We start from the raw sequence: 27,777 nt of genomic DNA, 5'->3' as shown, positions 1-27,777 counted from the left end.
GAGCCGGAGCGCGAGCGGCAGCCGTCGCCTGCCCCTTCCCGTGGCCGCGCAGTTGGTACATTCCCGTCCGCGCAGGAGGGAAGGAAGGCGAGGAAAGCGCCAAGCGCCACTCGGTTGGTAGACGACTGTGCGTGAGACCGAAAAGCGGGCTCCGGCGCAGACGGGCGAGGAGGGGGCGGAGCCTCGGTGCGCGGCCGCGCGCGCGAGTTGGCTGCCAGCGCGCGCGCGGCCGCGCGCACGATGGGCGGGCCTTGCCTCCTTCTGCAGCTTCTGGCTGAGCCGGGCGCGCGGGCTCTGGCTCGCGTTGCCTCCGTCAGTCAGTCCAGCCCAGTCCAGGCAGGGAGAGTTGCGGCGGCGGCTCAGGACGGGGACCGGGCTGCCTCGCCTTGCCGATCGGCCGCTGTTGGATGGAGGGTCCCGTCCGCCTCGCCTGCTCTCTCTGGAATGCACGGGAGAGCGGCCGCCGAGCGGGATCGAGGGCTCTATGGGCGCAGGCAGCGCCGCTGCCGCCGCTGCTGCCGCTGCTGCTGCTGCTGAAGGGTGAGAGGCGAAAGGAGGCTGGCGGGGGGCGTGTTAAAATGGTGGTGGTGGTCATGGGTGCTTTGCGCCGAATCGCTCGAGCCGTCCTGGTCGCGTGTGCGTGTTGTGTGTCCCGGTTGGAGCACGGGGCACGCCGGTCAGGTCCGCGGGACAAAGTGCGCGATGTGGGATGGGAGGGCAGGCGCTGTGATGGAGCCGTTTTGAACGGCAGGCTGCCTGGGGGAGAGCTTGTGCTTCTGCAGAGCCGGTCGCAAACGCGCGACAGGAGCGCGCGCGCGCACGGGTCTTGCGGCACCGTGATTTACTGGGCACCAGCTTTCGCGGGCTGCTCGCGATGCGCTTCACCGGGACCGTGCAGCCACTTCCGGAGGGGGGAGCCGCTGTTGGGCTCCTAACGGGAGAGGACCCCTTCCCCACAGGCATCAAACAGATCTTGCAGCACCTTAAGAGGAGATGCGGTCTTGACGTAAGCTGCTAGATATTTGGGGTTTTATGGTGCCTCGGGTCTTTTTGCTGTTCTTAGAGGCATGAAGCATGATGCAGCTGCTTTGCACTTCGCGAGCATCTTCATGGAAGTGGTGCATGGAAGCTGCTTTGGCCTCATCTGTGAGTATTTTAAGGTGCTTCAAGAGGTCTGTGTGTGTTTGCAGTAAGAGGCTGTGCTTCTGGAATGTTAGGGGATAAAGGTTATTTAATCTGAAGTGTATTCAGTGTGGGTGTGGAAGTGCCTTTTTCATTTTTTAATCTCAGGAGAATGAATTCTCTCTCTCTCTCTCTCTCTCATGTATATATGTATGTATTAAGGTATCTACTCCTTATGGTTTGTACTTGAAGGAGGAAAGTGACTTGTTTGTTTTTGAGAGCACAGGCTGTTCTTTATATAAAATTATGAGTATCTTTTTCTGTGTTCTCTATGCAGCTGAGTGCATACCTAAAAGAACGGGTTGTGGAGTTATTGGTCTGGAATAGCTGTTGCCCTTTGACTCTGCACACGAATATGGAAGAGGCTGTTGACCCTGCTGAAATGTGTTAACTGCTTTGCATATATTTTGTTACACAGTTTCGTCTTTTCTTGCAACCAGTTTGAACTGCTATCTTGTGCTCCTTTGAATGGCATCACCTTATTGTCAAAATATGCAGCGTATGGGAAATAATAGGTGAAAAATAATTTTGAAGGACAGGAATAGCATTAAAGTTTAGGATGCAGCTTTAGAATCTGTATGGTATGTATGTGGAAGGAAGAATCACATATGATATCCTTTGAGTTGGAAGGCGTTCTGACTATGCTTGTGAAGGTGTTGATACTGCATTTCCATAATAAAATCACAGAGAAGCAGATGATTGGAGCCAAAGCAGCTGCCAGGGCTGCAGTCTTTCTGATGCTGGCTCTATCAGAAACTTGCTCTTTATACAACTAAAAGCACTTTCTGGCACTGCAGTGGGAAAAGTGATTGAGAGACTCAATTGTCAACTTCAAACCGTTTCACTTCTGGCACAACTCCTTGTGAACATGAAATTGTAAACTACATCTTGTTTTTCTTAAAGAGTATTTATAGCAGTGACATGTTGGGAGGTTCTTCTCATTTGGGCTAAGATGAAACATCACATTTTGTCTGGAAACTTTAAATTAAGTGCTGTTAACTGCTACTCAACTAGAAAGCATTCTTAGCAGAAACAGGCTGAGTTGCCACTATCTGTTATGCACATGTTAACTTGCAAGTGTCCATATGTGTTGTGGGCAAAGGATAAACATTATAAAATAGGGAACTTGTTTTTAGGTACCTGATTTCAGAGGAAAAGTTTGCTTCATAAATCAGTGGTACAATTCACTCTGACTTGTGGGTTTGCATGAGAAAGTTCTTAGCATCAAGTCTAACATCTTAATTAACCAAAAATGCAAGAAGGGATGCCTCAATCTGCTGTCTACACAGGCTATTCTTGTTGATCTCAGTGTTTTCTGTAAGGGAGGTTCTTATGGTTGCGTTTTTACAATCCTTATACTGTGTTACAAGGGTAGCAGTTATGACTTTATCTTAGTATATGTCTAAGAGAGGTTTGGTTGTATTTTAAAATAGAGAGTCAAATGTGCGGCTTCTTTGCAGGCAGTTTAGGGTTGGATCATGTTCCTAGCTGTAGCTTATAAGTTTTCTTCATTCTTGCCCAGTGGCTACTCTGGCAGGTGGTTTGACTTTGAAGTGAATTAGTGACATGGCTAGACAGCCTCCTCGGACAATATCAGCAGGACAGAGCTGAATGAGTTTTGTATGCACCAGAACAAAAACCCACTGCTTTGCTTTTACTGTAAAAATGTGGGAGTGTGATACTCAACTCCTGGGAGGCATGCAATCTGACATTTTCCCATGGTGGGTAAAGTACATATAGAACCATTCTTGCACATATTATAAGATGCTGTTTCTTTATGTTAATTTTAGCACAAATAAATATTAAATTGGGTGTATTATAGTAGATTCTCTAGTATCTGTACTTCACAACTCTTATGTAGTTAGATGTAGTTCTCTCTGCAAGCATTTTAAATTTAGGACACTATATTGTCAGATATGCACTTTTTCTAATTGTGAAACATCTCTTCCCCTATTCCATAACAGTTTTCAATTAAGGCTATTTAGCATTTATTACAATGCTGGAGTTTAAAAGACCACAGTATTAAAATACAGTATACATGTTTAATGTTCATTTTAAAAGAAGGTTAAAAGGCTGAAGAAAAATCTATTAGTGCTAGCTTGTGACAATGCTCAAAGGGTTAAGCATGTCTAACTGTACTGCTGCTAAAATAAAATGATTGCAGTATGACATAATAAGAAACATCCTATGCAGAAAGTATAGTGTTTTGTCTGATTCCTGTTTAAATTTCCTTCGTTTAGTGTTTCAGGCTTGAAACTTACAGTATCACTGTCATCCACAATCTGGAAATAGTATTGAGGTGATATTAATGTGGCTTTTAAGCATCAAACTGGTTATATATGCCTGAAAGAGCCACATTAGTATGATTCTAGCTCCCTGGTGCTTTTTTGGAGTCCTGGAGACAACCTTGTGAATAGGGCTGAAAATTCATTCTGTATTTGATTAAATGGAACAGACTCGTTGCTTCTTACCCCAGCAGGGGCTATGAGATCTCTTGATCCCCGAAGCGGCTCATAGACCCTGGGAATTCCATTAGCAAGCACCTGAGGAATTTCTGCCCTGCAGTGCCTTTTTTTGTACTAAGGGGGATGGGGGGGGGAGCAGAACAAGAAGTATATCACTCTCGATGCTAAGTGGTGGGGGAGGCTGCATTGGAAGAATCCATATGTTGGCAGATCTAAAATCAAGCTATGACTTAACAGCTTTTCTGGTAAGAGAAAAGCCCAACCCCAAAGAAGACTCATAGTCAGACACTGATGTTGAAAGAAGAACAGTGCTAGATGTGGGCCACTAAATTAGCTCACCCGCCCTTGAAATCCTCTGATTCCTTCATCCTCAATCTGAAGAGGCAAACTGGTGGAAAACCAGTATCAATACCACACTTAATCTCGTGGAGTGGGTGAGTTTGATTTTTAAAATGGAAAGATGTAGTGGTCTGTAGTTTTTTTGTTTTTGTTTTTGCCTGTGAATATAAACTAGATTTTAAAAAGTATCAGCTGGAATGTCTGAAAAACTTGGTTGTTTGTGTAGAGAAAAGCTTTTGAAGCACTACTTTAAAACTGAAATTTTGTATCTTTTCTTCATAATTATTTTTGATGGTATACTTATCTATCCCACAGTAAAAATGGAAGTAACCATTAATCCTAAACCAATTTCAAGAGTTAGGTTTGTGTTATCTTTTTATGGTTTTTGATGAAGTATGCAAATAGCATTCGATTCTGTATATGAGGACAACTTGTTACAGGTGGTTTAACATTGCAGTCTTATTCTTGTATGCTGAGAACTAAGTCCTTTTGAGTACATTGCAGCTTGAATCTTGAAGTTTAGAATCTTTGAGAAATTTGTAATTACATTTTCATTACAATTTCAACACAAAAGTTTAGTAGTCACTGAAATTAGTCACTTTATTTAGAATGTGAGAGAATAAGAATGGCATTGTGAATGTTGGAAAAGCTGGCAATTATATTCATATGGGCATTTGGTTACCTTACGTAGACTTCTGTCTAAACATTTGATCCACTCATGCTTTGTTCTCACTAAGGTATCTAGGCTGCAATCCTATACACATTTACCTGGGAGTAAACTCTGTTGAGAACAGTGAGTCTTTTGAGTAGACATGTGTAGGATTGCAGTACTAGTCATTGTACTGGGAGCAATTGCACGCTACACCTTGCCTAAAAATAACTACAAAGAATCGCAAATATTCATTCTTTAGTCTTAGATTGCAGTTTTATTATTTAAAGAAACCTAACCCTCACACAAATGCAGTTTTCTGCCTCTTTGCCCACCCCAATATTTTGGCATTCTTTTTGACCTGACCAATCCTATATATGTCTACTCAGAAGTAAGCCCAAGTCTGTATAAGACTGCAGCCATGACCTGGAATACTTTGCTTGTAGGCCATATTGCCTTTCTGATTTAGATCCATTGGTATTATAAATAACTGCAGTTCTTCAGTGGAGCTGATAAGAAGTAGCTCTCCTATCCAAGACTGTTTCTCCTGTGCGATTTCACTGCTTAGTTTGCAATCAGGGTGTCATTTCTTGTGTATGTATGTTAAATAAGCAAAGTTGCAATGACTTGTTTTATCGCAGCAGTGCTGGTACTGTCTGAGTTTGTCATTCTTATCTGAAACCCCATTTTAGTAGTTACACCTACACATATTTCCAGTAGCTTTCCAGTTTATCATTTGGAAATATTAACATTCAACATATTGAAGAGGGAAAAAAAGAGGTTGCCCTTGAATTAATTCAGTCTGTTGTCTGAAATTCACTTCTGAATTATGATTTGAATATTCCTAGTTGGTTATGTTTAATTTAACTTTAGTTAAGCATTATGTGGATGGAACTAAAACATGCAATACATAGCTTGATTCACAAGGTAGTAAAAGCACAAAGCGTAAGGATATGTTTTACTGAAGGGAACTAGAGCAAAGTTTGAATTTTAGGATTATAGCTATATCTCTACAGCTGTTTAAACCATATCATTGGAGAAATATTTACTGCAATTATAGCCAACCCATGTTACCTGCTTTCCCTGTACACTACTTATAAAAAGCCTCTCCTGTTAAAAACCAATTGAGTAAAATATATCTGACCAATCCTCTTTAACTTTGAGGAGCTTTCGGATCTTTTTCTGCTCATGTTCTGAAAACACTGATCTTACTGCATGTTATTTTAGCAAAGATCAGTTACTGTATTTGCCTGTGAACTTCGTACTGTTTACAGTTTCCCTCAGCAGAGCATTGACCTGCCGTGTGCTCCCTCTGCTGGCCAGCTCCAAAGGCAGAGCAGTTGGTGAATAACCTATTGAGGAACCTTGAAGTAGAGACGTTTGGATAGTATGCCATCAAAAGTTTTGCTATCCAAGGCTTCAGATACATCACAGGACTAAAACTTGGGCGAATCAGCAACATCTACTGATAATTTTACCTATCTTTAGGTTACTTGACTCTCTGTCTGGTGTAGTAAAACTGTGTTTTTGAAGGTCCTAATCAGTAATGTAAAGAAAAGGTAGATATTTAAAATGATGTGCTGGCTTTTGCATTAATCAGCATAGTCTGTTCTTCCAAGCCAAAGTAAAGCTAACTAAAAGCTGCTTAGGGCGATTTATATAGTCCTGATGTCTGCCTTATGGGCTAAAGCTCAGGAATACTCTGATCTATATGATATAGCATTTCTTTAATTATGGCAATTTTTGGCAGTTATTATGCTCAAGAATCCCAGTGAATGTATTACGCTCTCCCTCTGTACTCAGAATCATCTTATATTACAAGATATAAGTCAAGATATAAGACACTTTCTATGACTTAAAGTGTCCACAACTGTCTTTACATTGAATTTTTTAAAAACAGTTCCTGGGCAGCTGCAAACAGGTCTTTTATCCCCATACAAACTGTTTAGATAACTGCTATCTAATAGTATAATATAGTAACAAATATTCATGAAAGACCTTAAGGTAGGAGGCTGGTTTAAGCATTAGGGTATTTTGACTCTCAGTAAAATACTCTCTTGCCTCATGGAAGAACATCACTTCCAGCAACTTCTTATGCTGAGCAGATGATCCTCTCCGTCTCCCTTCCGGCCACACACAGCCTTTTAAAGTTTCCATTCGAATGTCCTGTTCCCCCACCTTCCATGGATGGGCTTCACTGAGCCTTTGGGGCATCAGTGATATGTACTGGGCTCTTACTGTTGTTATGGTGGACAAAATGCTTATGCAGAAAAGAGAATAAGCTTTCCTCCTTTTATGATCACAATAGCATGGAAGTATCTGTTCCAAAAGTGTTAAGCTTGCATGGCCACAGGATTCATTCTTGCAGCCTCGCACCCAGATTGGTGGTGATGTAATACATCTGCCACAGAGTGGTGATAATTTCATTGTCAGACCAAACGACTGTGTTTGTCTATGTGTTGTGCTACAAATGAACACAAAAGTGCACAAGCATTTCTCTTTAGAGGCAACGGAATACGCTTGCCCTTAGTTTATGGGGACTGATCAAAATACCTGAATGTTCCAACTACATGGTGTGCAGTTTGCCTAATTACCCGCGCAGTTTTGCCTTTCCATGTTCTCTCAACTCAGCAAAATGCGTTGCAGGGGTGGCTTTCGGTCCAGCCAGAGCAACCCATTGTTGTATGGTTCTGGAGTGGGTCTGAAACCAACCCCTGCCCTGCGCCTCACCAGGCTCACATGGTTGGCAAGCCACATGCCACAAGAGTTGTTGGGGAATTGCGCAGCATGCGTTGGGCATGCACACGGGCAGGGAAAATAACCTAGCATGGCTTGCTATTCCCACGATCATCTGAACCCGAGTGGTATGCGTGTGTGTGTGAAAGGGAAGGCATGAAAGACTGCACACTTGGAAGGCTGCAGTGGTCAGACCAACCTGACAAGCACTGAGCATGTAAATAAGGCGGAAGTGAATTGCATATTTATCTATTTGATTTACAGCACAACTTTTTTCTTACAAAAAAGTCAAAATGGCTTAGAACTCTCCTCCTGCTTTCAGTCTTATACCCCTAACAACAACCCTGTGAGGTAGGTTGAGCTGAGAATCTATGACTGGCTCAAAGTCACCCAGTTGCTTCCATGGCCAAGCAGGAACTAGATCCTAGAGTCCCAGTCCCACGCTCTTAATCAGTACTCCACACTAGCGCAGAATGGCATGCTTACATGATTAGCTTAGTGATAGGAACTGGCAGGGTTTAAATAAATTACAATGAAGTGCCAGGCCACAGTACTGTGAGTTTTGAAAACCTCTACAGAGATCAAACTTAGGGAGCATTGTTTGACTTTAAAAACAAGGAAGTAGCAGGCTGCAGAGAAAGCTCTCTTGCAGCTTTTGTAGAAATCAAGCAAATAGCCTGAGGACGCCAGATATGGAAAAGAAATATGGGTGACAAGCCATGTGGCAGAAGGCATGAGGAAAGATTTCCTTTGCTGATAAGAAGCTGTGTGGAGGTTTGTGTTATCTGGAATGTATCAGCTGAAGAGTTAGTACAGGCTTCTAGTATCTTAAATTGCATTAATGTTTATGTAATGTATCTCTTAGAAAAACCAAAATCCTTGAAAGCAAGTGTCAGCCTCGTGATGGTGCTCTTCCTCACTGAAGATTTCAGCTGTGGGATGGCATCAGAAACATTCACAATGGTTCCTTTCTTCCTGTGGAACTCCTCCCTTGCAAAGCTTTGTAGAAGCTTGAGCCTAAGAAACACAATGTAGAACTTTTTTCAGGTATGGAAGTGAAGGAATTGCACAGGAACTGGTTTCTAAAAGGTGAATGCTTGATTATGTGATTTGAGTTGCTGCACTCACAAGTCTAGAGACCTAAACATCCCAGCAGACCAGTATTGGATATTGTAGAACCGGAAAAGGTGCGAAGAAAATGCAAGGAAGACCATGTTTTTGAGATCTCAAATGATAATTAGCTTAAATCAAGTAAGAAGTCAAAATATAATAGTTTCTCCTTCCTTATACTATATTCAATCAGGTTTTAATTCACCTCTTTATCATCGAAAGTATGTGGAGCTCACATTTGTGTTCTCATTCTTGGGGACTGGATTTCCCCTGGGGCAATGAATTCATTGCTTTCTAATTACCTATGATGTAAGGTAGTAGTAGATGATTGGGTGCTATAAATTCTGGCTGCAGGTGTGGGTTTAATAGATATATGTTCCTTTAGGGATCACAAATAACATAGATTCCTACAAGTTATAACATAAAGTTAAAACTTGATAAGCTGTCTTAATATGCATTTTGCCTGTATTTTATAGAGTTGCCATGGTTTCTTGACAGTGTCTGTGGAAACGGGGTTGCAAATTCAGGTATTAGTTATTATGAAGAATTCAGATACTTCTGAACAAATAGTCACAAAGCTGAATATGATAGTTATTTGGCAGAAGAAGAGTGGTGGTGGGGTTTGTGTGTGTGTGTCTATCTCTGTATTATCGAATATCTGTATTGCCCAAGGGAATAGCGCTGAGAGCCTTGGGTAGGAGCACTGTGAAAGAAAATGATGCTGATATTTACATTTGTTCTCAGAACATCATTCAGCATGTCTGAACAATTGCTCGCCATGTTAATAATGTCTCTTCAAATCATATTAATAAGACTTGAGACTTCTACTTGGAAGTCACTCTAACTTTTTTCACCTTATGGTTGAACTTCAGGTTACTAGAGGGATTATATTTAGTTTCCATTCTGTCTTTTATTGTGTACACTGAATGCCTTCCTCCTTTTTGGATGTAAGATATCCAACTGCAGATTACTTAACCTAGGTAGGTTGGGGTAAACTAGCATGAATCTGCAGATATTTCTGGCTTAGCTTACCCTGTTTGCTCCTGCTCTTTGCTTGTTACTGCAGCTGTCAGAATAATGCTGATTGGGCTGAAATGGATTTAATGCAGACAACTGTTCAGATAATCATAGTTCTATGTCAAAGGGTAGATGATTCTGTTAACTCTAAATCTCAGTGTTCATGACTTTCTATAACTATAAAGAAGGAGATCTGTTTTTTTCAAGAAAATGCATGGCTACACTGGCCTTTAGTGAGGCATAAAAACTTGAATTTAGAAGTGCTGAGTGGGGCTGTCATGGGCTGGACATTTTGGATGGCTTTCATTTATGTTGGAAAAAACTTGATGGCACATAACAACAAAAAGAATTTCAGTTGTTGTTGATACTGCGTAGAAAGAGTATCTTCGTAAATAGTATCCAATAAAAATATTCTGGCATTTCTCATGCATAGAGACAAAGAGGATATGTGTGTGTGTGTAACTGATCATTGCTCTGCCTAGGACATGGATCATTTGACGAGTTGAGTTACAGTCTGTATTCAACAAACTAATGAGATTCTTTGCATATCCTACCAAAGCATTTGTTGGGTGTGAGGCACAGTATTTGACAGCAGAGTAAGTGATGTGTATCCTGGAAAGGCATCCTGAGCCATTTTGCTTTGCAGACCAGAGGCACAGGCAACAATTTCACTCTCTGTGTCAATCTTATCAGCCCCCATCTTTTAATGACTTGGCTGGTATGACTGTCAGGTTTTGTATCTCTTCTACTTCCCGCTGTATTCTGAAGTCTTCAGTACTTTTTCCTCCTTCCTTTTTCCTGAGCTTGTAGAAATAATCTCATGGAAGATAAGAAGTCTATACAGAGGAGGATTTTCTGGAGTATAAATTAAACATAATCTCCATGTTTTCAGTCCTGGTTCATCCTCATAGACAAACTTTACTTATGGCAGGGCACACAAACAATCAGAACACACATACACACTCCCTGCATCTCAGTATGTCCATATTTCTCATTTAAATTTGCTGTAGTCTCCCAAACATTTGTTTAGCTGGGTATCAACTGAATGATTCTACTAGTAAAGATTTTTTTTCAAGCTGTCAGGAGTCAGATTGTGCTGGGGAAAGAGGCACATGAGTAGAGCTATTCCCATGTGATGTTATCTCCAGCACAGTTGTGTGAATGTGGCATTCATGCTGGGTGCAATGAGATTCCTTAATCCTCTTCACTCTCCTAGCAGTCCTTAGGCAGATCACTGTTTCCTCACTACTGATAGTTATGTGTTGCCTGCTAATTTATGGGTGATAGAGAAAAATGAAAAATCAGTGGGGCGTCCAGAAGGACTGTACACCTGACAGAACTACCAAATCTTGTGCCGGCTGCCCATGTCTTAATGAGCAGCAATGAGAATTACTGCATACATTCAGCCAAATTGACGTCTTCAAAAGCAGATAGTAATGACTGAGAGGCTGCTCCAATGTGGGTTGTGTTTCAGGATTGCTCACATGGGGATTCATGGTCTTAAAATGAAAGTATGCCATTGTTTCATATTTAAGGCTTGCTTATATCCCAGCTCCCCTTTTAAATGTGTTCCAGGTTGAGCTACATATGGTAACTCTTCATATAGTTCAAGAAAGTCGGACAAAGTCTGGACTAGATGTAATCTAGTTGGAATTGCTAATCATACCCTTCAAATTTATTACATACAAGTACACAGTTGGAAATAAGATTGCTGGGAGAAATAACAACCTCAGATATGCAGATAATACCACTCTAATGGCAGAAAGTGAAGAGGAACTAAAGAGCCTCTTGATGCGGGTGAAGGAGGAGAGTGCAAAAGTTGGCTTGAAACTCAACATTAAAAAAAACTAAGATCATGGCGTCTGGTCCTCTCACTTCCTGGCAAATAGATGGGGAAGAAATGGAGGTAGTGACAGATTTTATTTTCCTGGGCTCCAAGATCACTGCAGGTGGGGACTGCAGCCAAGAAATTAAAAGACGCTTGCTCCTGGGGAGGAAAGCTATGGAAAATCTAGACAGCATACTAAAAAGCAACAACATCACCCTGCCGACAAAAGTGCGTATAGTCAAGGCTATGGTTTTCCCAGTTGCAATGTATGGCTGTGAAAGCTGGACCATAAGGAAGGCTGAGCGCTGAAGAACTGAGGCCTTTGAATTGTGCTGCTGGAGGAGACTCCTGCAAGTCCCTTGGACTGCAAGGAAATCAAACCAGTTAGTCCTAGAGGAGATCAACCCTGACTGCTCTTTAGAAGGCCAGATCCTGAAGATGAAACTCAAATACTTTGGCCACCTCATGAGAAGGAAGGACTCCCTGGAGAAGAGCCTAATGCTGGGAACAATTGACGACAAAAGGAGAAGGGGACAGCAGAGAATGAGGTGACTGGAAGAAGTCACTGAAGCAGTTGGTGTGAACTTGGGTGGACTCCAGGGGATGGTGGAGGACAGGAAGGCCTGGAGGAATGTTGTCCATGGGGTCGTGATGGGTCGGACACGACTTCACGACGAACAGCAACAACAACACACAGGATTTAGGATAAATAATCCCATGTTTGTTTTTATCTTTAGAATAAGAATGTAGAACTAAGAACATAAGAAAAGCCGTGCAGGATCAGACTGATGGTCCATCCATTTTAGCTTTCAATTCACATGGTGGCAAACCAACTGACCACTGAATCCCTCAAGACAGAATGGGTAGAGTTCCACCTGTCCAGGTTCCTCAGCAACTGGTGAGGGTGAGACTTACTCCTGAAGTACATCAAAAAGGCAGGAAAAGTGTGTATACTGTATGTTACCTTGTCTTGCTTTATTCTAGTCTGGAAAAGCTCAAATTTAAGTACAAGAAAAGGACGTAACTCCCCTACAACTTATTACTCATTAATTACATAGTTCTCTGACCAGCCTCCCCATTTGAAGAGTGTATTTTATTTATTAAATTCCCCCCACCCCATTAGCCAGGTTGCCTCTCTGGGCAGCTTACACAAATATAAAACAGATACAATTAAACAATCATATTAAATCTAGCGTAAATGCTTACAACAATAAAACATAATAAAACCCTACAATAAAACCCCACAACAGTCACAACTCAAATTAATTGAAGGACACAATAGCACTAAAATACAATAAATGCCATATAAAATGGATTTTATATTGATTTATAATTTGTAATGTGGTTTGAAAGCATCAAAGTCCCTTAATGTAGGCATACACAGTACTACTTGAAATTCCAATAAGTAGCACATATCATAGACATTGTACAACTCCCTGTAGTAGCAAAAATACTAAAATATATATTCTGATGTGGTATAAAGAACTGTCCAGAAAGACCAAACATAAACAATGGATATAGCAAGTTTTGATTGGTTGAGGGGCAGCCTGTATAAGTTCCAATGGACTGACAGTGGGCATGTCTGAGTAACAGCTGGGTTATGCAAGGCCTAGTCTTCATTGCACAGAGCCAGATGCCAGGTTTTCAAACAAAGCTGCTTTCCTCTGTTCCTGTATATAACAATTGAATAATCAAAGCAGTTGAAAACTGTGCAGTACTCAATGTGAGGCTTGCAGGAGTGTGATTTAACTGACCTACAAGTCAAGTTCAGGAATGAATATTTGCAAGCTTCCAGGCAAAATGTAGAAGACATACTGTACCAAGGAGCCATAACTGAAGTGCAGCTTAGGTAAAAGGCTAGTGGCTGCTCTCTAAAGGTGTACAACTTTGAGGTGTCTCAGAGGAGAAAAATGTTTTTTTGTTTCCTAAGCATCCTGCTGTAAATGAGCTTTTCTTCTACAACTGCATAAGAGTGTTGGCAACATATTGGCTGCATTCACACATCATAGTAAGCCGGGGTTACCATTCGTGCAATGCCCATAGTTGGTTTAACCACTTCCGCTTTCTGTTAACACCAAGTAAGTTCTCACTGGATTATTTGCAAGGTTTGCAGCAGGCACTTGTTAAAAGCCACAGGTCCATTTGGGTTTCATTTGCGTCGTCTTGACTCACATACTCAAAAGGACCCCCTTCTCTTGTGCTGCTCCAGAGAGCCAATAACTATACTTCCTTCCCGTTGAGGTCCCTCTTCTTGCTCCACGGTTGATTGGTGGCTTCTTCCTACGCTGCCTTCAAAAAGCGAATAGGTACTCCCACATGGCCCCCACCTGGCTCAGAGCTTCCTGCTGCAGTGTAGTGTACAGCAGGTGGTGCTCATATAATAAGAGTCATGCTGGATCAGACCATTGCTTCCACTCAATGGCAAAGAGCTGCCCAGATGCAAGACATCAAATGCAAGACGTCATTTCCCCCATATGCAACACCCTCCCACGCAAGGTCCCCAGCAACTGGTAGACATAGGTATAATGCCCCTGATACTTTGATTACCCTTTCTGCATTTTTTGCAGCTCTACGATATCCTTCTCTAGGTACTATGACCAGAACTGCACAATCACACCATAGTTTGTATACCGCAGTGTGAAGGTGGAAGATTTATTCCAAACATGGAGTTTGATTTTTTTTTCATAGCAACTGCACATTTGGTTGACATTTTCATCAAGCACTACAGCTGCAAGATCTCTTTCTTTAAGGGTTGCAGGGTCAATTCCCTTGATTTTTGCCCTGAATTTTGATGTGAGTATGAACTGATACAAGTGCAACATGCTTACTGTGTTTTGATAGTATGTAGGTGTAGAATATATCAGAAAATCTTGGGGTTGCTTGAAAGGTTATGCTTCAGAGTGCCATACTCTGTACTTTCTCACTGATAGGGAAACCAGTCAGTCTTAGGTAATGGTATGGAAGGGTTAGGATCTTCCACAGGCAAATTAGGCCAAATTGCTGCAGATTTTTGGTGGCAGGTTCTGTTGAGACACGCTGCTCCCATTCCTTTGCTGGGTTTAGAGGTAGGTTCCATAGCTTCTTTCTGCTCAATGCAGAAATAAAACAGATGGCCAAGAAAAGGGAGTTATCAAACCCCTAATCTGTGAGTGCACTGCATCTCTGTAAGGAAAGTCTCCTCCTGCAGGCCAGCATAGAAACCAGGTGGACTGGTGGAAGAAATAGGGAGTGGTGTGTGCTTCTGCCATCCTGCAGCATTTATGGCCTGTAAAATGTCTTAGAGTCTTATAAGGGCTAGTGAAAGTGACAGAGCTTCTCTTGTCCTCCACTCCCCCTAATGAGTAAAAGCAAGGCTGATAGCTTTTGGGGATTTATTTATGAGGTTGTATGGGAAGATTAGGCATCATTTTATATTGCAGACTGCGATGAGTGCATGGGCAGTGCTTGTGTGTGCATGCGCATGCATGAAATAGCCCCTCAGCCCCCGTTGAATTTAATATGACCTGTTCTCAGGTGAGTATAGTATTGCATCCTGGATCTCCTCAGTGCTGCTGCATTTCTCCTCACCTCCCTGCCCCAGAGTGCCAAGAGTCCCCCCAGAGTGATGCCACTCTAAGTCCTCTTCACCTGGGTTGCCATTCCCATTGATTCAACCCTGATAACACCCGAGCCACATGATCTAAATGCCTCTTGAGTGTGTCTTGAACAACGTCCTGGACACTTTCTGACAAGTTACCATAGTGGTAAGGACACCCAGCTGTAAACCCCCTTTTGCCATATAAAGGGCTTTTTGGCATGTCCTGACAGCCCACTGTGGGCTGTTTAACCCACAGTGATACTGTGGTATGGGTGCGGTAAATGTAGCCACTGTTTTGGATATGCAGTCCTTACTCGGTGGTTGTTATGCTTTGCAAACTTGAGTGTAGGTTATGTTAGGGTTAAACAAGCCTTGCATAACCCATGTTCACTGGGCTCACACAACAGCCCGTGAGTGGGGGTTGGATATATAACTGGTACCCGTGGGAGGTGTGGCACGCCATCCAAACTGAGCAGAAGAGAAAAATAAAGTATGTTAAACTATAAGGATGTTTTATACATCCTTATATTTTAAAATTACCCAAGATGATCCAGTGGAAGCCTTATTCAGAAGCACAAGAATTCAGCTTCATTTATTAAATTACTTCATCCCCTAAGAAGGTTCCCAGCAAGGTTTCTGTCTGAGGAGGTTCATCTATAACTAAAGAGCCACTGGACTTGTTAACAAATGTTACCAAGAAAACTTGGAATGGGAAACACTTGTTAATTGTAAGCTTTCATTAACGTCTTTCAGGATCTAAACATTTAAATGAAATACTAGAGGCCCAGATTGAAGTGCCTTCTTAAGTTGTGAAACTTACTGAATAACTTGGGCAAGTCATTTTCTCTCTGTGTAACTGTTTTCTCTGATAAAACTACTGTGCATGCAGTAAAAAGCTTTTTAAAATTTATGTTTTTAATTAATTTTGTGAAGTTTTTACAGAACTGCAGCAGTTAGTGCTGGATTTTGATGAGAAAATTGCCCTTGAGGACAGAACTTGTGTAGCAGTTTCAACATTCCTGTCTGTCCACATCATTTTATGAAAGCATACATTTCTCTGTGTCCTCCTTTCCCTCTGGTGGTTTGTGAAAATTTGTATTAATCTTACTTGCTATGTCTGTGTGAATTTCTTGCACTGATTAAATGAGTAATGTGAAGAATAGTCCAGTGGAATTGCTTGGCAATTCACCTGAAAAGAGAACGCTGCACCTGGTTCCTCTCTCACTTTTCCTGGGCTATGAAAATGTTTGTGGTGGGAAAGGGGGCGTGCACTACCGGCCGCACATGTCAGTTTTCTGAAGTCAGAGGAGAACAGCAGGATGAAGGTCACTGTGGCTGTTCCCATTAACCTAATGAGAACTGGGATGTGGGAGATAGCTACCCCAGAGCAAGAAGATGTCCCCATGTCATTGCATTGTATATCTTTTTTAAAAAAGTTGAAGATCCAAAGGCAAAGGAGCTGCTTTATCCAAAGCCCTGCTAGGTTTATGCCAGGAAGACGGGTACTTTTACAATGAAATGGTGCTTTTCTCTATTCTTCCCCTACCTGCAAGTTGGAAGGGGGTGTTTTTATACTTTTAAAATTTCTTTCCAAGCCTGACATAGATTTCTATCAGTTCCAGGGACATACTGGGCAAAATGGGAAGGATATGAATCCAGTGGCTCCCATCATTTCCTGCCATATCTACTTTTGCTTCTACCAGAGCTGGAGTTCCACCATGAGGGAGACACAACTGGGATAGGGTTTCTGAAATCAGATCTTCCTTTGTGCAGTTTAGACTTATCTCTATTTCTCTGCCCTCAGAGGGAAAGAATGCAAACATCCTTCCAGGTACCATACAATGCAGCCTTAGGGGTGCCTCTGGGAAACAGTAACAGATCTTTGTTATGTATCTGTATGACATTCTTAGATATTGCCTACTCTGACACAATTTAACTTTTAATTTGCACTTGGCTTTTAACATACAGTAGGTATGAAAGTGCCCATTTAATGGTTGTGAGCATCATTTATTTAATGCCTAGAGACAATTTAACTATTTAGGTATAGTTATATAGTGCATTAATAGTACTCTGTTAATCCGCTGCATTATATCTTCAATTAAATACTAACTAGATGATACACCATAACCTTGAAACCAGCTTAGCTATCAAACCAAAATAAATAATTTTAAAATGTCTTACCTGCCTTTTATTTACATAGTCAAGGTAGTTCAGAATAAAAGCAAATTAGCAATGTATATAGAAGGTCTTTATCTGCAATATTTGAAGTGTAACATGTTTGAATGGATAAAATGACTTCTGAGTAGATTTCAAATTAGTTTAATGTGTTTTGTTTTATGTTTTTGTCTGCTTTTGTCTGTCATGGATACACTAAGAAACATACATGTCAACACATACTGCCTCCAATCTTAATATACGAAAATACTGCTGAATTATTATTTTTTCATTTGCTAAGCCTAGTACAAATCTTGGCGCCACATAATTGTTTACAAAAGGAGGGAGCTTTGAAATCAGCAGTCCTTCTCTCCTTTCCTCCCCGCAAGTCCTTCTGTATCTGCCTTTTAAAGTCACTTTTGCAAGTTGCTTGTCCACATTTGTGTTGGATGCCTGATCTCTTGTAATGTAGAGGTGCACAGAAATAGAAGCTGTGGCTCATGCCCCCAGTGGACCAGTGGGATTTTTAATTTTTTCATCAGATTCTGACTAAATCAGAACTTTGTTTAGAGCTCAGCCGCTCTTCACTGAGTGCAATTAGGAACACGCTGATGCTTATTGCAGCTGGCACCCTCTCACTGTTGCCTCTTTCTGTATGTGACCCCCAAGGCCTGCCTGACCTTTCCTGGGGTTAGCCATGGGCCCTTTCCATTGTGATAGGTTAGAAGTGGCTCATGTGGAGTTGATTATTTCCTTGCTTGTCTGGTCTTTTTGGTGCCATAACTTCAAGTCATTTCCATTTTCCTCCCATCCCTTTGCCTGACCACAGTGAAAGGAAATGCTTTTGCTGGCGACAGGATCAGTTTGCATGCTTGGCTGACTTGATTGAGCCTGTGAAAAGGTGGGAGTGCAGGGGTAGCAAGCTCCAAGGTGCTCCATTATTTGGTATAGTTTGGGAGTTGGCAGAGATTATAACATTTAAAATATTTCAAAGTTTACACTGCTTTTATTTTCCAGGTGAATATCTTAATCCACACCAGCTTTTTTAAGGGTTGGGGTGGGGAGAGAAACAGGCTCCTGTGAAAGAATGTATATGATTGCTTTTTAAAACGGATGGACTGCATGTTGGCTGGTACTCGATTACATTGAACTGTTTGCCAATAAACAAACAAACAAACAAGCCTAGTCTATTGCAAACTGTTACAGTTGATTTTTCACACTCCAGCAATACAGTATGAACACTTTTACCAAGAGTTTAGTGATCAGGGAAGAGCTAGTGGCAAAAGGAAAGGGCAATTTCTTTCTGTACAAATACTGTAAGCATTAATACTTTTGCTTTAAATGTGGCTAAGTGTGAACCTTAAAAAGATCCAGTTTTATTTGCTAAAATTAAGTTCCATCTGCAATATGTGCACCGCTGAAAGATGTGAAGGAATGTTGGTTTTCGTGGGTGTAAAGATGACAATGGGACAAGATGACTTTGCATAATGCTGTGAACTGAGTAAGATGGTGTGCAAATATGAAACCGAGCCAAATGAGATTGACATCTTTCATGACACACAATTCCTCTATCGTGTGTTTAATTGCCAAATGCATTGACTTGCAGTGTTAAAGTCACCTGCAGGTTTCTCTTCCCTTGTCATAATGTTGCTCAGCTTCCTTCCTTCCTTCCTTCCTTCCTTCCTTCCTTCCTTCCTTCCTTCCTTCCTCCAGCAGCATCAAACCCTGACTCTCCAGCATTGGGTCTATCTCCATCATCATCAGTTAATGTTAGGCGTACCTCAAGAATGTTCTAAACTATTTTAAGAACTGTTTCTTTTATTTGTTTTTTGTAATACTGTATTTCTACACACAGATTCTCTCTCTCTCTTCCCATTATCTGTAGTTACTTTTTATATCATTGGTAATTGGTTCTTTACTGTTTTTATATTATTGGTAATTGGTTCTTTACTTCCTCTGTCAGGCACTGCCTGCACATGCATTGGAAGTGTAGAGGGGAGGGACGTAATCATTACAAATGATATTAGACATTTTGGTGTCTAAGGAAAAAATGCAAATTTCTGCCACCATTCCCCTCCCCCCATTTTAGAAGTTAGAGTATATTTTAATGATACCCCTTGGTAGGGTTGTCCCTATTAGCAATGGCTAGAATTTCTGAATATCCATATTATGTGAATGGAAGTCTTGTTTTGTGTAGTGGTGCTAATTTAAAACACTGATTTGGGATCAAGATCATACACATGTAGGAATAGAAAGAAGACACTTCTAAGCTTATGCTTTATCTACACACACACACACACACACACACATTTTTAAATTAGCACAAGGCAGCCAGTCTGAAGGTATCTCAGATATTCCATTGGTAAGACAGTTAAATTGTTTACAGAATTATAAAGTACTTTGTACTGTGAAAATTTTTTATGGGTTCATGCATGTTCCTGCAAGAACAAAAAGTATAACTTTTTTAGATTTAGGCATGTACTCTGTCTGGCTTGGCCTTATCTGTAATATTTTGTAACTTAAATTTCCTATTTTTAAAACCTTCCCATTTTGTATTTCAGACTGCTATAATATATTTGAGGCATGTAGAAGATAACTGAACACTACCTAAATCTTTTCTTTTCCAGGCTCCTCAGTAATTCATACTAGTCAGAAGCTCTTTGCCATAAACCTTTCTCTTCTGGCACTATGCATCCTAATCCTGGACCTTTACAGGAACTGCTTTTTCTTACAGTTTTCTTCTCAACTACAGCTTCAGGTAAGTTCACTTTCTTGAGTTGTATATGCCTCTAATTTAGATTGTCAGGTATGTGATATATCCCATTTTAGATAGACAGATAGTTACAGAAGCTTAATGATCAAAATAAACAACTATTTTTAAAACTGACTTTTAAAAAAATATAGAATTAAACTCAGTAATTGTCGCTAAGGTATAACTCTGTATGAAATGTTTGGTTTTTATTTATTCAGAATACTGTCTGTGCCATAAATCCAGCACAGTTAACTTGGTTGTGAGAATTGTAAATACTCATCTTAAGGTCTAGCTACAGATTCAGTTATTGTTCTTAGTTTAAAGTACTGTCGTCTGGTGAAAATGCAGAATTTTTGAGGCTAGATATAAATTTGGCAGTAGTACATTTTTTCTGAATTTGTACAGTATAAATCTTTTCGCAGGAACCGCTCATCTTACCTATGGGTGTCTTCTTTTTTCAGACTTGATCCCTCGCTTTCTTTCTGAGCCTCTTTCTACTGTCCAGAAGCCTGGTGCAACTGTAAAACTTCACTGCTCTGTTGAGCCATCTACAGCTCACGTATCTTGGCTATTCAATGGAGAGAAATTGCATAAGAAATTGGAGCAAGTAGACACACAGCCAGGATTCCTGACAATCTTCTCTCTCAGTCCTTCAAATTCTGGTACCTACCAGTGCATTTCCAACAACAGCATTGGTGCAATTATCAGCAGACCTGCAACAGTGTCTATAGCGTGTAAGTAATATCTGTGGCATGTGAGCTATATGGCAAAATGAAACATGTTACTTTTTAATGAAATTTCTACCTTCCCTTTGCTTGTTGTCTTTACCACATGCATGCACTTATCATTTGGAAGAATACTCTTTGTCTCGAAATAGGCCTCATATGGGGGCCAGGAATGACCTCTTTCAGCAGTACTGTGCTGTTATTACTATTTATTTATATCCAACCTTTTCTCCTTTGAAGGAACTCACCGTGGCTTACATAATTCCCCTCTTCCTCTCATTCTTATCCATCTTGTCCTTACAGTAACAACCCTGAGAGACAGTTTGGGCTGAGAATCTGTTACTGGCCCAAGTCAGTGTTAAAACTATAGCGTAAAGCAACATGCTTATTTTGTGTGCCTTTGCATCATCTAGAAAGCACTTCGTAATAACTTGTTGCAACAATCCTTATAAAAAAAACCCTGAAAACAAAGTTGGTGCTAAGTGCAGAAATCTGCCTGAAGTCCTACTTAATATCTTCCTGGTTTTTAAGCAGGTTGTCCCAGCCTGATTGCTTTGGCCTCATTTGAAAGGGACACAACAAAAAATCTGAATGTGTCCTTAATGGGAGCCAGTGTGGTTTAGAGGTCAAGAGTGCTCAACTTGGACTCAGGAGATCTGAGTTTTAGTCTCCTCTTAGGTGACCTTGGGCCAGTCACTGATTCCCAGCCAACCACCTCACAAACTTGTTGTGAGAATAAAATATACTGGAGGAGAATCTTGTAAGTTTCCTTGGATTCCTTGAAAGAAGAAGGAAAGTGGAGTAACATAGCATAACAACTCCCAATTCATTTTACAGGAATTAACATGCTTTGCATTATAAACAGTGTTCCATATTTCATGGCTGATCTCAGCCCTATTTATTTTTAGATCTGTACAGATAAATTGGTTCAAGGGTAAAAGACCCTCTCAAGATCATCCTGCTTCCTTACTTCCTTCTTGAAAACCTTTTCTGCTCTTGTACCACTCTCGTTTCTAAGATGCCTTAGCTGTTTGGGATCAGAGGTAAAGTGCCTGAATTGTGCCTTTGCAAGCCTGGGTTTGATGAATCTCCTTTATAAAGATGCTTTGCCTATGAAGCATGTCCAGAATACCCGTAAGAGAAAAGTTTCTCATAACTGAGTATTGTAAGTGTTTCTGTAAAGTATTGAACCATAGCTAGATCCCCTTGAGAGCTTGTAAAGGTCATTCAGCATCAACAAACTGTCCAACTCTAGGAAGCTCTGAATATATTTACCTTTCATGTGTACTGTATTACTTGCAGATGAAATATGTCTGGAAGATCTGGAACTGGGTTGGGTTGGCATTTAAATGAACTAAATGTTTCTGTAATTTAAGAGAAGACTCATATAATACGTTGAGGCCCTCACTAATGTTTTGGTTCTACACCTTGTCGAGTTGTTCTACTGTTATAATTATCTTGCATCTGCAGGAACAACAAAAAGTCTTCTGTTCTTCTTACATGATTTTTTGTGCCTGAATTTATAATCAGTATCCCATTATTCCTTGCATCTCATCTTTTCCTCTGTTATTTTGCAAAGAAACTAAGAAAATATGCATTGAAATACATTCTTTCTATCTTCCATGTTGAGTGAAATTACTAGTTAGCCAGATAATGGTAGAAAAGATCAGGGGGCTTGGTCAGCTGATGTTTTTGAGAGAAAATCAGTGCACTAATTGAAGGAAGAGTAATGAGCGTGCATGCTCCCCCCCCCCCACCACCACCTTAGCTTTATATAGAAGAGAATGTTGGAACCACACTTTTACCTTCTAACACAAGGGTGAGGAAAGGATTCCTATGAAGCTGAGGTTTGCCCTGCTGTTACTTTTATTAAATGGTGCAATTTTCTTCTAGATCTTGATGATTTTGAGACTTCAACAAGGAAAGCAATAACAGTAGAAGAAGGGAATACTGCTTTGATTGGTTGCAAACTACCAAAAAGCAGACCAGAGGCACGGGTCCGTTTCCGTGTACGAGGAAGATGGCTGGAACAATCAACTGGTGAGATTCTTTGTAAGAAGATGTCTGTCTCTCAACACATTGTTGCAAACTATTGCAAGAATTAATTGATCTTTGTTCATTACAAGTTTGTGCTGAATACATGTCTAAACATGAACAAATTAACAGTGTATAAAATCAGTCTGTTTGACTTTTTGTAACCTTCTTTTTCTTTTTTCTTCTAGAAAACTACCTAATTCTCCCTTCTGGAAATCTGCAGATTTTGAGTGTATCTTTACAAGACAAGGGCTTCTATAAGTGTGCAGCATATAACCATGTCACTGAAGATCTCAAACTTGAACCTACTGGACATAAGCTAATAATCAGCAGTAAGTATTAAAGATAATAGAACTGTTCGGTGAAATTGTAGAACACAAACCACCAACGTCCGCCACTACTGTGCGAACTCCCATTATTTAAATCTATCCAGTTTGGTTAAAGAGGTCCAGTCACCAAACTGTCTTCATGCATAATGCAGATACTGTATAGGAATTATTTTCTTCACTGTGATGATATAGAGGTCAGAATGTAGGACGTTGACTGTGAAGACTCAGGTTCTAGCCTCTCTGCCATTAAGCTCACTGCAAGAATTCTAGTCGCTGATTCTCAGCTTCCCAGGTTGGAGAATAACTTACCTCTCAGGACTTTTGTGAGGATAACAGGAGGGGAGGGGAGGAGGATCATGGACAGGAGAGGAGAGGAGTCTTATCAGAATATGTAAACCTATGGTTAAGAATATGAAGTTTGGAATGTGTTTGTAAACTGACGCTATTCTTAGGCATCGCATTTGCATCAAATCATGGGGAAAGGCCATAGCTCATTGGTAGAGCAACGATTGTACATGCACAGCTTCCCAGGTTCAGTCCTTGGTGTCATCCAGGTAAGGCTGAGAAAGACCCTCTGTCTCACAGCCCTAGAAAGCCATGTAGGCAATACATGGATAAACAGACAATGAATAGACTAAAAGTCTTGCTGGGTATAACTAACTTATATGTTAAGCTAGTTTACAAACAGAGACCAAAAAATAAAAGGGGATAACCAAATCTCATTCGTGTCTCCACTATGAGCAGGGCACAGCTTGGCAACTAAATCACGGGGTTACTATGTTTTGAACTTAACCAGGTGTAAAGGAACAAACTTTGACTAAATGTCATGTCTGCACTTGCCCTAATGTTCTGATAAAGTGATATAATAAGGCAAAGGAATGGAATGCTTTGAAAGTAATGCAGAAAGCAAGGAACCTCATTTTAAATGACTCATGTCTCCTTTTCACTCATTCTCCAGGCTCTTCCTCTGATGATTTCCACATAATTCACCCCACCGGTTCTCAGACTTTGGCAGTACCTCAGCACAGTCCTCTGATGTTGGAATGTGTTGTTAGTGGACTATCTGTTTCTTATGTCCATTGGTATAAAGATGGCAAAGATGCTCTCACTAGAGGAAAGTGGCGAATTCTTCACTCCCATCTTATGACTGACTCAATTGATACATCAGATGCTGGAAACTACTCCTGTGTGGTGGATAACAAGTCTGGAGTTGTGAAGCATGTAAACTATAGCGTGAATGTACTTGGTAAGATATGACAGTGACAGAATGCTAATTTGCAAGCGTGTTGAAATGAAACATTTACAGCCAGTGAGCTGGTTCATACAACACAACAGGTGTGTATGGCTTAATTTACTTGCGGTGGCTGTTGCATTATTTTAGGTTCCCTACTTTTGCATGGTGCCCATGGGCACATGTCATACCATCCTGCAGTGCCCATGGAATTTGTCATTTCATGTGAACCAGTTGGCAGCAATTGTCTGAGGGTTACATAACGTTTAAACAACTTAAGGCTTGTTCTAGAGTTATTTGAGAGTTTTCTAATTCTTAAACAGCCCCTTCTGCCTGGGTTCACATAATATGCCAAGCCCAGCAAGCCAGGTACCTACAGGTGCAATGCAGAGATGCTGGAATTTCCAGGAAAATGTGGAAGCCCCCCCAGGTAAATTAATTCACAGTGGGCTATCATAACATGTGAACAGGCCCAATGAAATAATGCTGGTATGATAAAATGAGAATGAAACAGTTTTTAATACCAAGTCTGTTTGTTTTTAGAATCTGCTTCAATTTCCAAAGGACTGCAGGATCAGGTAGTATCTCTTGGTAAAAACGTGCATCTCTCCTGTGAAATACATGGAAATCCGATGCCAAATCTGACCTGGTACCATAATGCAGCTCCTGTCCATCTTTCTTCACGTCACTTATTTTCAGGAAACAAATTGAAAATTATTGGTGTCACCAGAGAGGATTCAGGATTGTATCAGTGCCTAGTGAACAACGGTGTTGGATTTGTGCAGTCCACTGCAATGCTTCATTCACAAGCAGGTAAAAAAGAGCCACCACCTCTCTCTCTCTTGCTCTTTAAAGTTCTCTTTTTTGAGACTACATTCTAATAGGCTATTTGCATTTTAGAATTATTTTATTGAATAGTTTTGACCAACCATTTACGGTTTAAAGGGTTCTCTTGTAATAGTCCTTCATTTATGTTTTGAACTAGATTGTAGTTTGCCAACAAGCTGCTGACCCATAGCGTATACTTTCGAATATGGAAGAAGAGTGCTTATTATAATATGAGTTTGTTCTGTATGTTTCTATTTTAATAGACAGAGGTCTCAAGCCAGTTATAACTTCATTGCCACCAATCACCAGAGTGACTGATGGGGACACAGTCATGTTATCCTGCAATGCCTCTGGGTTGCCCGCTCCTGTTATTCGCTGGTACAACAGCCATGGGCTGATTACCAGCCACCCTTCACAGGTTCTTCATTCCAAATCCCGCAAGCCATCCTCCCAGATACGAACTGGCAACTCCATTTCAGACAGAGCCTACTTCATTATGTCTCGCAGTGGATCAAGCTCCTTATATGTCCAGCCTGTTGCATTAGAGCATTCTGGGAAATACACCTGTGAAGCCGCAAATGAATATGGGCTGGCTCATTCAGAGACGGTGCTCACAGTTGGTAAGTGGCATCCAAAATGCCCTTTTTAAAAAGTGAGAACATACTTGGGGTAAAAGTACTGCTACTTGTGCTCTCAGATGGCTGTCCAGGTTCTTTCTGAGTATCTCCAGTGTGGGAGCACCCACCACCTCTCCAGGCAGCTGGTTCCACTGAGAGGGGATGGTTTCGCATGGAGTCCTGCACTGAGCAGGGGACTGGACCCCGTGGCCTTTTGGCCTCTTCCAACTCTGCTGTTCTATGATTCTATTATCATTTTGCTATACTGGGAAGTGGCTAACATGGTTAATGCATGGTTGGGAGTTTCTCTCAATAGCTTGATGATAAGCCTGTACATAGTTCTACTTTGCTGTCAGCTCTGTGAGCCCAAAGCCATTTGCCACCATAGGTAGTTGCTCACCCGGTGTGCCATGTGCTCCGCATTTCATATGCTTGCGCCTGTTCTTCTAACATTTTGTGAACAGTGGGCTCTAATCTGTTAGTGCGGAAGCCACACATAGCTTAGAGTTACTGTCATCAGTCATCACAGTGTTACTAAACACTGCTCAGTGCAGGCTTAACTGGTACTGTGGCAGAGGCAGCACTTTCCTCCTCCCACGCCAGTTTCCATGAAGCAGCCAGAAATAGCATCCACACTTGATGGTCTGTCATTGGAGCTCTGAAGTAGTGTGAGGCAGTCAGGCTGGGAATTCATGACCTTTGCATAGTGAAGTATTATTTTATAAACTCTTACCATAATCGGATAGTATTATGCAACATGCATAAAGCAGAAATATGAATAAGACCTTAGCGGTGGCCTATTTAAATTATCCATGTGAATCTTTGGGAAGAGAATCTCTTCCATTCTTTCACATCTTTTGTGCATACTAGCAGATGTCAGCATCCTAGCCCCAGTTCATTACTGACAAGCTGTTACAGAGACTAAATTTATTTTGCTGCTGATGCTTTTCTGTGCTATTGGCTTATATTACTCTAGAAAAGGCTTTTTGCACTGGTAGGTTCAGGAGATGCAACAGTACTCAAAGAGTACTTGGAATTCCTTAGTGTTATTTTCTAATCAATTAGTTGGCGTTGTTTGTTAGCACTTAGGATAAGGATTGACAATTGCAAAAGGACTAGAACTGTCCTTCAGTTTGTTCTTTTATTTCGTCAACATCGCTGTGTATAATTTTTGCATAGAGAGAAGGAACATTGAAGCTATGTGTACCTCCTTCCGTAGTTTCTGATGAAGCTAGTACAAAAGCAGAAGAAATTGCTCCTGCGGAAGTTGCCCAGAGTGATGAAGGAAATGAAGATTCAGAAATGGGCCTCCAGGGATCATCTCCAACAGAGATTCCTACTGATGAAATGGCTACAGAAAAAATATCAAATGGCATTTCTCCACCAGAAGCTCCAATCATTCTCAGTCCCCCACAGACACATAAACCAGATCAGTACAACCTTGTGTGGCGGCCTGGAAAGGATGGTGGCCAGCCAATTAATGCGTATTTTGTGAAATATCGCAAGGTAATGCATTGAATTGCCTCCTCTTGCTTGTTTTCGCAGGTTTGAAGAGTACAGATTCCATAGTTTTTGTAACATCTTGACATTAGTGATGAAAAAAGCATGAATCTTGGTAAACTGCAGAAGCTTTGTTGTTGTTGCTGTTAGTCGTGAAGTCGTGTCCGACCCATCGCGACCCCATGGGCAACATTCCTCCAGACCTTCCTGTCCTCCACCATCCCCCAGAGTCCACTTAAGCTGCAGAACTTAGAATTTAACAATAATGTTAGGTCAGAATTAAGCTAGGGTAGATCTGTAATGCTGCTAGAATATTTGTAGTAATAATGATTGCAGTGGGTTTGCTGCTTCTGAACATGTTTGGGCCTCGTTCAATTTAAGGGTTGAAATGATGCAATAAATGTTTTGCTGGGAAATGTAAGCACTCGATCTTTTTAGTAGGGTTTTTTTTTTTTTTTTTTTTTTTGCGGAACTCTTTTCGAACTAGTCACTAGCTATATTAAAATGACTTAATTAGATCCAGTAATATGTTTTCCTGAATCTGAGGCCAAGCATTTCTGATAAATTGAAGCTTGTCATTTGTGGGTATCCTGGTCTCATTTTGACCTAGAACCAGAAATGCTACAAAGTATTTTTGTTTAGACCAAATTATTGAAATCTCATGAAGTTTGGTGGTTTTGTTTTATTTTGTATAATTTCATATT

General features: G+C 41.0%; 1 protein-coding gene across 8 annotated transcripts in view; it reads left to right on the top strand.

Moving 5' to 3' along the window:
- Positions 1-297: 297 nt before the first annotated feature.
- The window catches only part of CDON (cell adhesion associated, oncogene regulated), a 50,197-nt gene continuing 22,717 nt past the window's right edge, over positions 298-27,777 (top strand). For 4 of the 8 annotated variants that reach the window (XR_006415443.1, XR_006415442.1, XM_044437409.1 and 1 more), the window contains exons 1-9: positions 3,794-4,081; positions 19,685-19,815; positions 20,271-20,543; positions 22,428-22,574; positions 22,757-22,900; positions 23,856-24,143; positions 24,672-24,941; positions 25,220-25,576; positions 26,793-27,079. Coding sequence is in view for 6 of the 8 variants with exons in the window: in XM_044437409.1 (XP_044293344.1) it covers positions 19,746-19,815; positions 20,271-20,543; positions 22,428-22,574; positions 22,757-22,900; positions 23,856-24,143; positions 24,672-24,941; positions 25,220-25,576; positions 26,793-27,079 (1,836 nt within the window). In the remaining 2 variants the exon portion in view is untranslated. Of the gene's footprint in view, positions 541-869; positions 1,007-1,122; positions 1,147-3,793; positions 4,082-11,898; positions 16,735-19,684; positions 19,816-20,270; positions 20,544-22,427; positions 22,575-22,756; positions 22,901-23,855; positions 24,144-24,671; positions 24,942-25,219; positions 25,577-26,792; positions 27,080-27,777 lie in introns of those variants that run through there. The other 4 variants (XM_044437410.1, XM_044437413.1, XM_044437414.1 and 1 more) reach the window with 4 other exon arrangements.

This window comes from Varanus komodoensis, unplaced genomic scaffold, assembly GCF_004798865.1.
Source record: "Varanus komodoensis strain SLA01 unplaced genomic scaffold, ASM479886v1 scaffold30, whole genome shotgun sequence".
Taxonomy (NCBI): domain Eukaryota; kingdom Metazoa; phylum Chordata; class Lepidosauria; order Squamata; family Varanidae; genus Varanus; species Varanus komodoensis.
This window is presented reverse-complemented; position numbering and strand designations above follow the sequence as displayed.